Consider the following 14,693-nt stretch of genomic DNA (forward strand, 5'->3'; position numbering starts at 1 on the left):
CCGTGGGGATTACAAGGATGGCCTCCTTCACCTCGTGTAGGAGGCAGGTAGCGGCCACAAGACTGTGGCTCCAGCACCGACCGCTCACCTGTGTCCCCTCCCTCCTCAAAGGAACAGGGATGCAAGTGACAGAGCAAACAGAGCATGCTTTGTGAGGGCACAAGTCGGGGGAAGGGTGACAAGGTCAGTTGAGGGCTACTTTCCGAGGCTTCTGGATCAGGAAATTATAGAGGGGAGAGGATTTCTCGGCAAGTCCTGTCTCCAGGAGCTCCCCGGGGAGGGAGGCAGGGCGGGTCCTGCCCCATCTTGAGATGAGAATGAGCCCCCTCCCCAGGGTGAGGCTGCCTGGCACAGCAGACTGCCACTCTGGGTGGTCCCGGCGTGGGGCACAGGGCAGGGACCTCGGAAGGCACCCAGACGCTGTCCTTATCCCAGAGGACGCACAGACAGCCTGCCCATAGCTGTGCCAGCCCGAGGTTAAGTGGTAGCAACGTCGCCCTGGGAGCACTTACAGCGTGACCACGGCTCTCTCGCGGCCCCCCGCCCGCCACAGGATGTCCGCGATGGCCAGGGCCAGGCAGTGGGTCCTGCGGGCATCCGAAGGTTGCAGCAGCCTGTGGACATAAAAGGGAGTGTGTCTGTGCCTATGCGGACACAAACTGAGGACCCGTCCTTCCCTACGCCACCCAGAGGGGCTCCTGCGGAGCCTGGGACGTACCCCCTTACAAGAGGACCGAGGAAGAGCCAAGAGGGAGGGGCCCCGGGTGGGGCTGGAGGAGGAGCAAAGGGCACCGAAGACTCGCTGGCCCTGGGGGGGGGGGGGTAAGAAGGGGCGGTGAGTTCCGATAGCCCAGGAGGCTGAGCAGATGGGCCCCAGACCTGCTGCCGTCCTGGCAGAGAAAGCCATCCTGGGCAAAGGCAAGGCACTGCCCTGCCCCAGCCATGCCCGGTCTGACGCCGGGCCCCTGGAGACAACAGCTCATGCTAGCAGAGGTCTCCCCCCACCAGCCATAGGGAAATAAGACCTCAGGCGCAGGGAGGGGGTGGGGGAAGCAGCCTGACTTGCTGGTGACCTCGAGGTGGTCGGGCGTGGGGATGTGAGAGGGGAAGGATTTGAGATGAAGAACACGGGGCAGGGACTGGGCTGGGGAGGCGACAGGAGGTGCCCGTGGCACGCTCAGGAGAAGCTGCCCCACCCATCTAAAGGCCAGGAGAGCGGCAGGAGCTGAGGTTGACCAGCCACCAGCACTGGAGTGGTCCTCGGCACTCCGAGTGGCTCAGATTGCCCAGAGAGAGGACAAGGACGGGCAGAGGCGGTGGCCGAGGATGGAGCCCTGGGGACTCCAGCGTACGGGCGAGACAGAGGGGCTGACGTGGGAGGCGGTGTCGTCTCACAGTCTTAACAACAAAAGTGCTTTTGGAAGGAAGGGCCGTCAGCGGTGCCCAAAATGGCAGAGATCTCTTATAAAAAAAACCGGTAACTACGAGGTCCCTTGTGGTGAAGGGAATGAGAGGGAGGAGAGGCAACGGCCACAAAGAGACGCTTCTTCTCAGTTTCCCATTCCCGGGGCTCCGGAGGGCTGCACTTCCATCCTCTCAGTTTCCCACTCCCGGGGCTCCGGAGGGCTGCACTTCCATCCTCTCAGTTTCCCACTCCCGGGGTTCCGGAGGGCTGCACTTCCATCCTCTCAGTTTCCCACTCCCGGGGTTCCGGAGGGCTGCACTTCCACTCATCGTGAAAACAACCCCGCGAAGGAGGCAGGCACTGCAATCTCCTTTTCAAAATGGGAAAATTGAGGCACAGAGACTAAATGATTCACCCCAAATCACACGGTAGAAATGAGGAAATCTTAGCCCTGGCTGGATAGCTCAGTGGGTTAGAGCATCGTCCCGAAGCACAGAGGTTGCTGGTTCGATCCTAGGTCAGGGCACATACAGGAACAGATCGATGTTCCTGTCTCTCTCTCCCTCTCTCCCTCTCTCTCAAAATCAATTAAAAAATTTCCCCCAATTAGAAGTCTTAAAACAGCACTGAGGGAGGAAGGAGAACTTGGGAACAGGACCCATCGTCTGGTGCACTTGGCTGAGAACCAGCCTCCCTTTGCCTTTGAGCCCGGCTTCCCAGCACCATGCTCCCGGTTACAGGCCCTCCGAACCCGGTGCTTCTACACAGAAGTCCTCACTCTTTTCCAGGGTTCCTTTGAGGCGCTTTGCCAGTCTCTCCATCCTTCCCTGAGCCTTCCAGCTGGCTCACGTGAGACACAAGTGGAGTGGTCGGCCGGGGTTCCGTTCCTGGCCCCCGGGCCTGGGAAGCCCCCGTCCTCACTGACCTTCACCTCCCGCCTCTAAGTGGGGCACTGGGTCAGAGCCCTGAGCGTCACTCCAACTCCAGTCTATCCATCCCGCCACGGAACCGGCCCCGGGGCAGATGGGGGTACAGGCAGGGGTGCGTGCAGGTGAACATTCAGGGGAAGGAGGCGACGACCTCGATCACCAGACGGTACTGTCACCAGATAACTCAGTGTCTGCCTTCGCCGCCACACCTCGGTGGCCAGGGCGGTCCTGCGCTGCCTTGATCAGTCAGACACACACTTATCAAACTCCAAACGTGCATCACACACCTGGCCGGGCTCTTAACCCACGAAAAATTTCTGTAAGAGTCTGAATCCCACAGTCAGAGTGCAGGATGAAGACACTTGTCTGGGGATGGGGTAGGAGTGGGGAAATAATTACTCTGCATTTGCCTAAATGCCTCAAGTCTTTCAAAGATGTTTCTACCCTACTTAATTGAAAACAGCCTGACCTGTCCACTCTTTCAGGCCCGCTCGTCTGAGTTTATAGAAAAGCCCGAGGAATGCTGGCCAGTGAACGGAGGCGGACAGTCCATCTGCTCCCTCTCACAGTCAAAAGCCACTGGCGGGGGGGGGGGAGGGGGGGAGGCTGGCCTGGGGCCCTGGACCTCGCTTCCACGCCTCGCCCTGCCCTCAGTGTTCAGGGGTCCTGGGCGAGCGCCCCTCCATTTCAGAGGGGAAGTGAAGGTGGGAGGAGACCCTCCTTGTCCGCGGCTCTGCCCAGGCCTGCAGGGCCCCGGGGTCTGATCGTCTCTTCCCGCTCGCTTGGCCGACTGGCACAACCCCTCCTCAAGTGGAAAAACACCGGGGCCCGCCGCCTGGCTCTGTCCCCCCGCACTGAGGAGAGGCCAGCCGCCGGCCTGACGGGCCGAGTCTTAATGCAGCCAGACAGCCCCGCAGAGGAAACACCGCCTGCCAAGGCGCCGTTACTTCGGCATGACTTCCCCGGAGGGCGCAGTCACGTCCGCGCCGCTTCCACAGAGCCGGCTCCCCCACCGTCGTGGGCGCAGTGGGCACAGAGGGCAACCTGCACAGGATGGCAAGAGGGGAGCCCGGGTCCCGGAGCCCCCACAGAGCCCGCCGGCTGCAGGCACCGCCGCCCGGGGGCGCTGGGCCAGGTGTTCCTGAAGAGAGGCGTGTGCCTGCTCTGTTTAAAGCTGGGTCGTTTCCGAGATCCTGGAATTTCAGGCTCAGATGGAGCGCGGAAGCCTCAGACCCAAACGTGCACACACGGCCGGGCAAGAACAGCGTGACCCAATCAGTCAGTATTAAAAGTGAAATAAATCAATGAACCAGAGAAGGGGTCTCTGCCGGGACTGAGAGACAGACGCCAGGTGTCCCCCTTTGCTCGTGTGAAGTGGCGGGTCCCCAGGAACCTGCTGTATCAGTCTCTGTAATCGCCTGTGTTGATCTTTTTCCAAACTAGGGGACAAGGGTAGGTTCTGCTGAGAAGCCCCTCATGAAGCACAGCCGCCTGCCGGCCACTGCGAGGTCAGCGGGGTGCCCGGCACTCGGGTGTTTCAGACTCATGACGCCCAGGCCTCCAGCCTCCGGGGCTCTCCCACTGCCAAGTCTTGTCAGGCACAGCAGTGAGTGTGACAGGCAGGGCCCCACATGCCGGCCCGGCTCTGCCACGGACGCCGGGTGTGACCCTGGACAAGCATCTTTGCCTCTCTGGGCCTCGGTTTCCCCAGAGGTACCATGGCAACCGACATCCACGGTCCTACTCACTCGCCCACCCGGGGATGATTTACGCAGGACGCCGTCTGCAGAGTCAGCCTGAGGCAGGACAGAGGTCCACAACTGGAGGAAGTGAGGCCCTGCTCCCTCCAACTTCAAGTCTCTGGGCCCTGGTCCCGCACTCTCTTTAGCAACCCCAGCCTGGGGACAGGCTGAGGGGCACAGAGCGGCCCTGCCCCCGCCTCAGCGCAGGCTGCGCCCACGCCACCCGGGCAGGGCAGCTTCCCGTGGCCTCTGCCCGGCAGGCCTCGCCCCGAGCAAAGCGCCGGCTCAGATTCTGCCCCCGCGGCGGCTCACGCCTCCCTCCTTCGGCCTCTGCTGGACCCAAGTCCCAGCCTGGACCCAAGAGGGCTCTCCCCTCCCCCCACCAGTCACCCTGCAGCCCTCCCCCACGCCGGCTCCCATCTCCCCCAGGACCCCAGGACATCCCCTAGCTCGTCCTCCTCAGAGCCGCCCTTCCCGAGTGCCCGCAGGCGGTTTCCGCAGCCCGGGCTGGACTGGATGAGGGAGCCCAGGTCACTGAGCCACGCCCCCCACTCTGTCTCCTCTGGGTAGGAAGGTGCCCGCCCTCAGGCCTGCTCTGGGGTCCCTGGGAGCAGGAAGCCGTCCACCGTGCTAGCCCGCATGGAGGGCAGCTCCACGCGCAGGGCCCGCGTGGCAGGTGGGGGAACAGACGGGAGGGTTTACAAGGAGCGCCAGGGTTGTGGGCTCCAGAGAAAGTGAAGCCCCGTTCCTGCAGCTTCTCCTCAGAGGACTGCTGGAGGAGAGGGCGCGGTCAGGGGGCAGGGTCCCCCGCCGAGTGGGGCTCAGGTACGCCCCCCACAAAGCCCCCAGCGGCCAGCGGCAGCCCCTTCCTCTGCTCCCTGTGCCCATGCCCAGCTCAGCCCACCAGCCCGGCCTCCGGGGGCCACCAGCCCAGGCTGCCCCACCCCCGTCTCAGGTTCCCAGCAGATGGGGAACCCCAGGGGGGCGAAGGCTGCCTGCCCTCCTCCCAGCAGAGCCTTGGCAGAACTCTCCATCTGAGCGGGACTTAGACAGACACACACCTGTCAGCACACAGGGGCCTTGAGTCCGTGCTCACCAGGGGCTGACTGGCAGGACAGACACACACCTGTCGGCACAAGGGGCTGACTGGCAGGACAGACACACACCTGTCGGCACACACGGGGCCTGAGTCCTGGCTCACCAGGGGCTGACTGGCAGGACAGACACACACCTGTCGGCACACACGGGGCCTGAGTCCGTGCTCACCAGGGGCTGACTGGCAGGACAGACACACACCTGTCGGCACACATGGGGCCTGAGTCCGTGCTCACCAGGGGCTGACTGGCAGGACAGACACACACCTGTCAGCACACACGGGGCCTGAGTCCGTGCTCACCAGGGGCTGACTGGCAGGACAGACACACACCTGTCAGCACACGGGGCCTGAGTCCCTGCTCACCAGGGGCTGACTGGCAGGACAGACACACACCTGTCGGCACACACGGGGCCTGAGTCCGTGCTCACCAGGGGCTGACTGGCAGGACAGACACACACCTGTCAGCACACACGGGGCCTGAGTCCGTGCTCACCAGGGGCTGACTGGCAGGACAGACACACACCTGTCAGCACACGGGGCCTGAGTCCGTGCTCACCAGGGGCTGACTGGCAGGACAGACACACACCTGTCAGCACACGGGGCCTGAGTCCCTGCTCACCAGGGGCTGACTGGCAGGACAGACACACACCTGTCGGCACACACGGGGCCTGAGTCCCTGCTCACCAGGGGCTGACTGGCAGGACAGACACACACCTGTCGGCACACACGGGGCCTGAGTCCGTGCTCACCAGGGGCTGACTGGCAGGACAGACACACACCTGTCAGCACATGGGGCCTGAGTCCCTGCTCACCAGGGGCTGACTGGCAGGCAGTGGGAAGCAGAACCTTCCCTCCCCCCGCCGGCACCGTTTTCCTTCTGCCCACAGCCCGCCGGGGCCCTCACATCCCCTCAGTGGGCACGCAGGGCGGGCAGTAAAGAGCCAAGCCTGCCTAGCGCCCCAGGCAGACATCCCCATTCCTGGAACCAACTTAAAAAACTTGCTCCACTATTGAAACATGATCGATCCACAACTTCCCACAAAAGCCCAGAGTTCAAGCTTAAAAGCAGCTCGGAAGGAGCACAGGGCTGAAACGGCTTGTCAGACATCTCCCGCGGGGGCCAAGGCCAAGGCGAACCTGAGCGGGTGGCCAAGCCCCGCGGCCTCTGCCAGCCTGGCCCTGACCCATGTGCCGGCCCCGATCTCGTCCTGCCCCGATCTCGTCCTGCCCCTCACACTCTGCCCTGGCCACCGGGCCACTCCCCGCTCCTCTCTGCCAGCCTGGCCCTGACCCACGTGCCGGCCCCGATCTCGTCCTGCCCCTCACTCTGCCCTGGCCACCGGGCCACTCCCCGCTCTTCTCTGCCAGCCTGGCCCTGACCCACGTGCCGGCCCCGACCTCGTCCTGCCCCTCACTCTGCCCTGGCCACTGGGCCACTCCCCGCTCCTCTCTGCCAGCCTGGCCCTGACCCACGTGCCGGCCCCGATCTCGTCCTGCCCCTCACTCTGCCCTGGCCACCGGGCCACTCCCCGCTCCTCTCTGCCAGCCTGGCCCTGACCCATGTGCCGCCCCGATCTCGTCCTGCCCCTCACACTCTGCCCTGGCCACCGGGCCACTCCCCGCTCCTCTCTGCCAGCCTGGCCCTGACCCCTGTGCCGGCCCCGATCTCGTCCTGCCCCTCACTCTGCCCTGGCCACCGGGCCACTCCCCGCTCCTCTCTGCCAGCCTGGCCCTGACCCATGTGCTGGCCCCGATCTCGTCCTGCCCCTCACTCTGCCCTGGCCACCGGGCCACTCCCCGCTCCTCTCTGCCAGCCTGGCCCTGACCCATGTGCTGGCCCCGATCTCGTCCTGCCCCTCACTCTGCCCTGGCCACCGGGCCACTCCCCGTGGCCTCTGCCAGCCTGGCCCTGACCCATGTGCCGGCCCGATCTCGTCCTGCCCCTCACTCTGCCCTGGCCACCGGGCCACTCCCCGCTCCTCTCCGGCCGCTCTCCCTGCCCTCGGGCCCCTCCGCAGTCTGTGTCCCTTGCTGAGTGCCACTCCCGCCCGTCTGGTAGCCGCCTCTGCCCGTGTGTTCATTCAACAGAAGTTCTGAGGGCTCCTCTGTGGGCGGGCCGCCAGGGTCAGGCTGAGTACCAGGCAGCCAGGTGGGCCCATGTTCTCATGGGGCTTGTGTCTGGGGTGGGGGCCGTGGGCAGACAATGGCAGGTGTGGTGTGGAAGAACTAGCCGAGGGCAGGGGGACCTGGAGGCAGGTCCGGGTTCATCTCAAACGGGGAAGTCCAGGAAGGCCTCCCTGAAGTCATGGCTCCATGTGGAGAGGAGCCAGCACACAGGGCCCAGGGGGCGGGAAGGAGTGAGGGGGACATGCTGGGAAGGGGAAACTGAGGAGGGAACAGCACGTGCAAGGATGTGTGTGGAGAGGAATCGGCAGTCTTGTTCACCCCCCCGGCCTCGGTAAGAGGAGAATATCACTCCCCCAGCGGGCCTGCCCCACTCTGCGATGCAGGTGAGCCTCAGCGTCCTGCACGGCCCCTGTAACCCCGTCCGTTGGTCCGGCTCTCGCATTCAATTGCAGGTGACATGCGTGCATGACCACAGCGGTCTCGATGAGCCCAGCTTCCTCCCAAACACCCGCTAAGCCCTCCCTGCGTGCTTCCTTCCGATGCGAGGAGGGAGGCGAGGCAGGTGGGTGCGTGTGCACTTAGAGGGGGTCCCTGCACCCTCGAGGGAGCCAGGGGCCCCTCGCTGAGCACCTCCCACCAGTCGGTCAGGAGGCTTCCCAGACACGAGCATGGTGCCGGGCCTCTGGGTAGGATCTCTACTCACGATGGAAACAAGGCTGCCAGCACTCGGCTGACGGGCCCTCCAGAGCAGGCCGTGGGCTGGTCCTGCACAGGTGGGAACAGGGACGGATGGAGCTGACGGATGGGGACAGGGAGGGTGGGGGGCGGGGTTAGAGACCAAGGACAGGTGCGATCCGCTGTTTGATTAGGGTGAAGCTGTGCTTAGGGTTTGCATCCCCGTCTTGAGAAAACACCTTGATTATTACTTTGTAAGGTATCAGACAAATCACATTATTAGACAAATTATAAAATGCCAAGCATGACAAGCTGCCTTCACTTGGACCCTGTCTGAGACAAAATCACTGAAGCTGATAAAGTGTAAATATTTCATGTGCACCCTGGACGCTCAGAAAACCGTGTCTCCCAGGACCCCGAGCCAGAATAAACGGGGAATGGGCTTCGTTGTCCTTATAACACCTACGCTTAAAAAAACAAAAGGTTATGAAATGCCCAGTTCTAAAAAGAAGTGTTTTTAATTAAAGTTCCAGAACTGGCGAAGCTAAACTGCGCTTTTAGAGTGCGTTTAATTACAATCTCGGGGAAGAGAATGGCGGTATCTACTGGGCAGAAGGATTCTCTCTTTCTTGATCTGAACGGCATAATCACGGGTGTGTGGTTGGTGGTATGGTACCTTGAGATACGAATTTAATTCATTAATAACCAAGCTCGTCAGTCAACTCGTATGTCAAACTGCCGATACTGGACCCGTACGCCAACGCGGCAACTAGTTGCAGCTTCCCGAATCACGACTCATGTCTCGAAATTTCACTCGGATCTCGAACAAAAATATGGACCGAGTCGCAGCTCGTATCTTAAAAAATTCGTATGTTGGTTTGTTCATATCTCAATGTAACACCCACTGTAATTCGTTAGGCAGAACACGTATGAGTTACATAGTTCAGGACTGTGCACTTTTCTGCATGTATGCTGCATTTCAACTGAAACAACGAGCCAGTAAGCGGGCCCGCAGGGAGTCAAGGGGACGAAGACGGCCCCTCGCTGAGGTGTGCGGCCGGCCCGGCCAGCACCCTCCCGGTCCTCCTGCCTCTGCGCCCGCGTCGGTGCAGGACGACGGCTTTCTCCTCATCCGTCAACCTGACGGAGCCTTTCTGGGGAACAGAGACCCCACACACTCGAGCCTGCCCGGAAATGTTCCAAAGTGTCTGCCGAGTGAGTGGACGCGAGAGAGGTGCCCGTGTGCAAGCATCTAATGGGCGAGCTGGAGAGTGAACGGCGACGCTCCGTGGGGCAGGCTGGAAGGTGCAGAGCCAGCGGCTGGCCGAGGACATGGCCGAGGAGACGTAATGCGGGGCAGGAGGGAGACCCGGGCTCAGCCGAAGGGTCCGCAGGCTGGGCCTGTCTGGGTGTGGGCGGCAGTCGGGCAGCTGGGCTGCCCTCGACCTCTGGGGAGGGGTGGCCTCCGTTCCGCGGCTGTCCCCGCGGCCCCCGCCACGGGGAGCGGCACTGAGAGCCCCCCTGACTCTGGACAAACGCACGCGGCTCACCCGATGGTCAGCACGGCCCGTCAGCCAGCCCTGCTTTCCTTTCCGGAAGGTGGGAAACATGGGGGCACACACGTGCCTCCTCGCTGGTGTTTCTGGGCACTGCGGAGAAGCCTCGGGAAAAGCAGGTGATGGGGAAGGGGCACTGACTCACCGAGCGCGGTCAGCTCCGCCGTCTCCTTCAAACAGGAGTTTCTGTAGGACGCCGCCTTGGACAGCCGCCAGGACCCCACAGGGACCACCCTGCGCGGAAGGGCTCGCGTTAGTGCCAATGAGACGTCTCCTCCAGGCCAGCCTCCGCCCACAGGTGACACAGCACGGGGCCCTCCAAGCCGCTGCTCGGAAACCGGGGTCTCCGGTGGGGGCTTTTCTACAAAGTGCCGAGTGCTGACCCCAGGCCCACAGAGGGCCCACACCCCTGGTAGAGCGAGGGGCGAGCCTGCAATGTCTGACAGGAGGAAAGGGACTCTTCACAACCACGCAGATGTGGAGCCAGGTCGTCATCACAGGTTTCCAGTCCCCGGGGAAATGTTTTTGTGTCCGCAGGCTGAGGGTGACAACTGTCTCCCTGGCCGCCAAGGCCCGTTCTGAAGGTCTCCTCCTCCGAGAACCCTTTTCCAACCATCTTAGCTGGAAGTGCCCCTTGGGCAGCCTCCGCTTATATGAGCTCGCTTCTGCCCAGCCTGTGGCCTGCCTCAGCACCGGTTCGGTGGGACTGTCCCCTCCCACGTTAGCCTGAGAGGCTCCCTGAAGAGCTCCTCTCTGTGGGCATCGACGAGTCCAAGGACTGCTGGAGCGGCAGGCCGGGGGTGACCCTGCCTTGGGGGTGCAAGGAGACGGCTCAGCTTGGCCATCCACGCTGGGGACAGAAGCTGGTTGTCCTGGGCTTCTTCCCCAGGGAGTGTGTGGCCGGGGCAGGCTCCCCGGGCTTGAGAAACGGAACCCAGTTAAACTGTGAGATTTAAAGGATCTTTCGGCTCTTAAAGTGCACATCTGGGGAAACAGGTATAAGCCACGTTCAAATCCTGCCACAATCTCCCTGCATCTCCCTGTCTCTCATCACACCGTCTCTCACATGCTTCTGCTTCCCACACGTGACACCTCGGTCATTCCGCAGTCCCTGACCTCCCATGTGGCCTCTCCCCTGTCCCCTTCCCTCCACACCCCACTTTGTTCACGCTCCGCCTGCCTCAAGCATCCTTTCTCCTGCAAAATCACTTCTCAATTCTCAGCCTAAGCATCCTCCCTGGTGCCCCTAACAGGCGCAGGGCCTCCTCCTCTCCCTCCCAGAGGGGATGCCAGCATCACGCCACTCACAGGGAGGGTCGCGCCCACCTCTTGCTCTGGCCGCCACATAGGGAGCTCCTAAACTCGGTGATAACCGGTAGCGTGGGGCTGGCCCGCACTGGACAGCCCAGGCTATGTTCACAGGGTTTACCAACCCGGGGTACACCCCACCCTATCCACGATGGGCCCGCAGAAAGACCCTGGGGAAACTTAGAAGCCACCTGCCTTGTTCTGCACAATGCCGTATTTTAACGAGGCTGCGTCATTAAATGAAAAACTCTGAAGTTTCCATTCCTCATTGAAACAGCAAAAGCTGGAACCAAACAGAACGGTCTTTATGTCCTGTCAAAAGAAAAGAGTGTTTCGTTGTTTGTTTTAAATGTAAACAATATACTGCTCATGAGCGGTTCCCTCAGGAGCTGGTGTTGAATTCCAGCAGGGCTGTCCATTCTCCGGAAGGGCAAGCCATTTTCTCTTTATTTTGCAAACTCATCCTTCTCATATTGGAAGAAAGATAAGATCAACCCTAAGGGTCCTACCTCTGGAACATCTGTAAACCAAGCCAGCCAGTGCTGACTCTGGCCAAAACCTTTTTAGGTTCCTTAGAAGAAACTTGAAACTAAAAAATTTAGTTTTAAAAGGGAACTTGGAAGGCTTGACTGCACATTATAATCACCTACTAAACTCAACAACCCGGATGCTCAGGCCACATGCCAGGCCAACTAAGTCAAAAGCCTGGGCTTCAGACTCCGGTATCCGTATTTTTCAATTAGCAATAATAGCGCCTCGGACAAACCTCATTGGCTATGATACCGCTACTGCGCAAAGCTCAGTATGTATCTGTATTTTTAAAAGCTCCCAGGTGATCCAGTGTGCAGTCAAGTTTGAGAACTGGTGCCCTAAGACAGGCTTAGCAAACCCACAGGCCAAATCCAGCCCCCACTTGTTTTATAAATAAAGTTTTATTGAAACACAGTAATGGCCATTTGTTTACATATTGTCTATGTTTGCTTTTAGGTTGCAATGGCAGAGTTAAATGGTTGGAACAGAGAGCCAAAAATATACTCTGACAGAAAAAGTCTGTCAGCGCCTGCTCCAGCATAACCCTTACCACCGGGTTCTACCTGCTGTGGTGCCATGAGCCCGGGCCCCCTTTACTCTCCTCTACAACATCACCTAAGAGCGGCCCCCCAAGACCTCGGCTTGAACACTCCAACCACCCAGGGGACGAGTTCCCACCGCCTCCAAAAGCAGCACCTCCATTTTTTCACAGCTGTCTTCTCTAAACTTCTGGCTGACATTGAGCTCACAGTTTCTCTCCCATCAGCCCAGGCCCCGCCCCTCCAGAGCCCCAGAAAGTACCACCCCTCCCCACTGACTGGCCCTTGGATAGGAGGCAGAGCCTCTGGCCAATGCCCACTCCCCGTGCCGGCTACCTCCTCTCTGCCTGCCGTGATTTTACATCCAGGGGTCTCTGAAGATGCCAACATGTGGCTTCTGACGCCACCTCTCCAGACCTCTTCTCTGGGTTAGATCCTTTTATTAGGTACAAGAAAAATCACTGTGACAGAGCATTTGTCTACATGGCATCAGACGTGGCTGGCGGCACAGGAGAGAGGGATGGACGAGTTCATCTGTCAGGGCTTGGTTTCTGGCACCAACTATAGTCATCCAGCTATTTGAACTGGAACCAAGAGCCTAGAACCTAAAGGGACTTGAGTTTCCTGGCTAACGCCCATGTCTGTCCTCTTAATCACAGAAAGCCAGCTCCTAGCTAGGCACAGCGTAGTCACCGGGCCACAGGGTCATGAGCCAGGAAACCGGGCTCTACCTGCCGTGGCGCCGTGAGCCCGGGCCCCCCTTTTCTCTGTGTGGGCTTCAGGTTTTCAGGCCTCTTCTGGAGATGCTACTGCTGGGTGGTCTCCACGGGCCTCTAAGGACCCACTTCAGAGAACCACAGCCCTGTGGCTACAGATAGCTGGGGCACTTCTTCCCAGATGCGGGGCCAGTAACACACATCTGACCTTTTGTTGCTTCAAAAAAAGGAAGGAAAAGGGAGGGGAGGGCAGGAACCACCTCTACAGAAACCTATGACTTCTGATCTGCGTGCTGAGTAAATACTTGGTAAGGAGGAAGAGAAGGGGGTCAGCCGTGTCCCCAGGAGTTTTACTCTTTCCTTCTGGATCCTGGCTGAAAAGCCAGTGACTGGCAGCAGGAGCAGAATGCACCCCACTGGCCAAGGGGAGGGGTGGAGCCACCTGGCAGCTGAGATGGTGAAGAATCCCAGACACCCCTGTAGAGGAGGCTGTCAGGCCAGAGACCGGTCCCCTTGGGCCCCTGAGGGGGACCACTGGTGTGAACCCAGAGGATTCTACATGCCCTGAAGATTGGCTACACGCCCGTCCCTCCTCACTGCCAGCCAGCCTGAGCCCAGGCGCCAGTGCAGGAGCCGGGCCAGCCCGCTGAGGACGTTTGTCCCATCACCGTCTGCACTCCGGAGGCCCGCAGCAGATGAGGAGCAGCTACGCGGGAGGAACAGGATCCTGCGATGTTTGAACGGGAGGAGGTTGAGACCTTCTGTCTAGGGAAGGGTTGGGGGCCCCGGGACTAGGCCCCCGTTTCTCTGACTCCCAGATCTGTTTTTTTCTCTAGTCCCACCCAAATTGCCATTTCACAATGACCCAGAGGTTATACAGAGCTGGATGGTGTCAGAAGAATGAAGATCGCCTCCTCCACACCAATTCAAATCAAACAGTCTTCAGTTCACACCCATTCAGATCAAGAAGTACCCACTCGCACTTCTAAGCTGACACCTACCTTTGCCACTGAGAAGTCGATTGGCTTTGACACTACTTGCAGCTTGAGCATTGACGGGGCTGGACGGAGAATGACTTCTTCCAACGCTGGTTCATCCTCCACGTCCTCTGAAAGAGAACCTTGGAGTGTGAGCTCTGTGTTATAGCTCACGGACAACAGAACGTGCAGTCACGAACGCTGAGGGCGTGGATGACTTCTGAGACGCTTTGAAGGAAAGGCAGGCTCCTCCACCCCTCCCCCACCCCGGGGGGTGCCCAGGCCCCCATCAGAAGGAGCAAAGGCAGGCTCCTCCACCCCTCCCCCACCCCGGGGGGTGCCCAGGCCCCCATCAGAAGGAGCAAAGGCAGGCTCCTCCACCCCCACCCCACCCCGGGGGGTGCCCAGGCCCCCATCAGAAGGAGCAAAGGCAGGCTCCTCCACCCCTACCCCACCCCGGGGGGTGCCCAGGCCCCCATCAGAAGCAGCAAAGGCAAAGCGAGACAGCTTTTGCTCCTTGTCCAAACCCCATGCTGGCCCATGCCACAAGGCTGCGGGCAGCGGCAGGGGGGACGCGGCTACTGGTCCCCGGGAAGTCCTGCTGTGGGCATGCAGTGAAGGGAGTGCCCGGGCCCAGGCCATCCAGTCGGCCCAGAAAAGCCTCCCTCAGACTCGTTTGTCACAGAAGGTGAGCCCGAGGCACAAATCTGCCCCCTGAGGACAAACATGAAGAGGGCAGGATTAGCACAGGAAATGCCACCCTGCCTGATAAAATAATAACGGATTATCACCCCTGTGGCATTTGTTTACTAACCATTGGTGTTTTAGCACCTAAGCCTCATAACAGCCCCCTGAGAAAGTAATTATCACATACACCCCATTTACAGATGAGGAAACTGAGGCTTAGAGAAGGTGAGTAACCCGCCCAAAGTTACCCAGATGGAAAGTGGCAGAGACGGGGTAAAAACCCAGGCCAACTCCTCATCTATCTGCCTTCCTGCCAGCCAGCTGCCCCTGGACCTCCACCCAGAAGGGACACCAGGTCACATTCCAAACACAGTCTCCTTACAGCGGGGGCGCCTGAGGCCCAGA

General features: G+C 60.4%; 1 protein-coding gene and 1 pseudogene across 4 annotated transcripts in view; both read right to left on the reverse strand.

Annotated features, from left to right (window-relative positions):
- MINDY4 (MINDY lysine 48 deubiquitinase 4) overlaps nt 1–14,693 on the reverse strand; it is a 108,250-nt gene that overhangs the window by 43,058 nt on the left and 50,499 nt on the right. For all 4 annotated transcript variants that reach the window (XR_010747511.1, XM_066354016.1, XM_066354015.1 and 1 more), the window contains exons 7-10: nt 13,626–13,732; nt 11,034–11,150; nt 9,676–9,764; nt 513–614 (exon numbers count right to left, since the gene is read on the reverse strand). Coding sequence is in view for 3 of the 4 variants with exons in the window: in XM_066354016.1 (XP_066210113.1) it covers nt 513–614; nt 9,676–9,764; nt 11,034–11,150; nt 13,626–13,732 (415 nt within the window). In the remaining variant the exon portion in view is untranslated. The remainder of the gene's footprint in view (nt 1–512; nt 615–9,675; nt 9,765–11,033; nt 11,151–13,625; nt 13,733–14,693) is intronic.
- On the reverse strand, nt 11,513–11,638 carry LOC136384313 (U4 spliceosomal RNA; annotated as a pseudogene).

The sequence above is a fragment of the Saccopteryx leptura genome, chromosome 12 (assembly GCF_036850995.1).
Source record: "Saccopteryx leptura isolate mSacLep1 chromosome 12, mSacLep1_pri_phased_curated, whole genome shotgun sequence".
Lineage (NCBI taxonomy): Eukaryota > Metazoa > Chordata > Mammalia > Chiroptera > Emballonuridae > Saccopteryx > Saccopteryx leptura.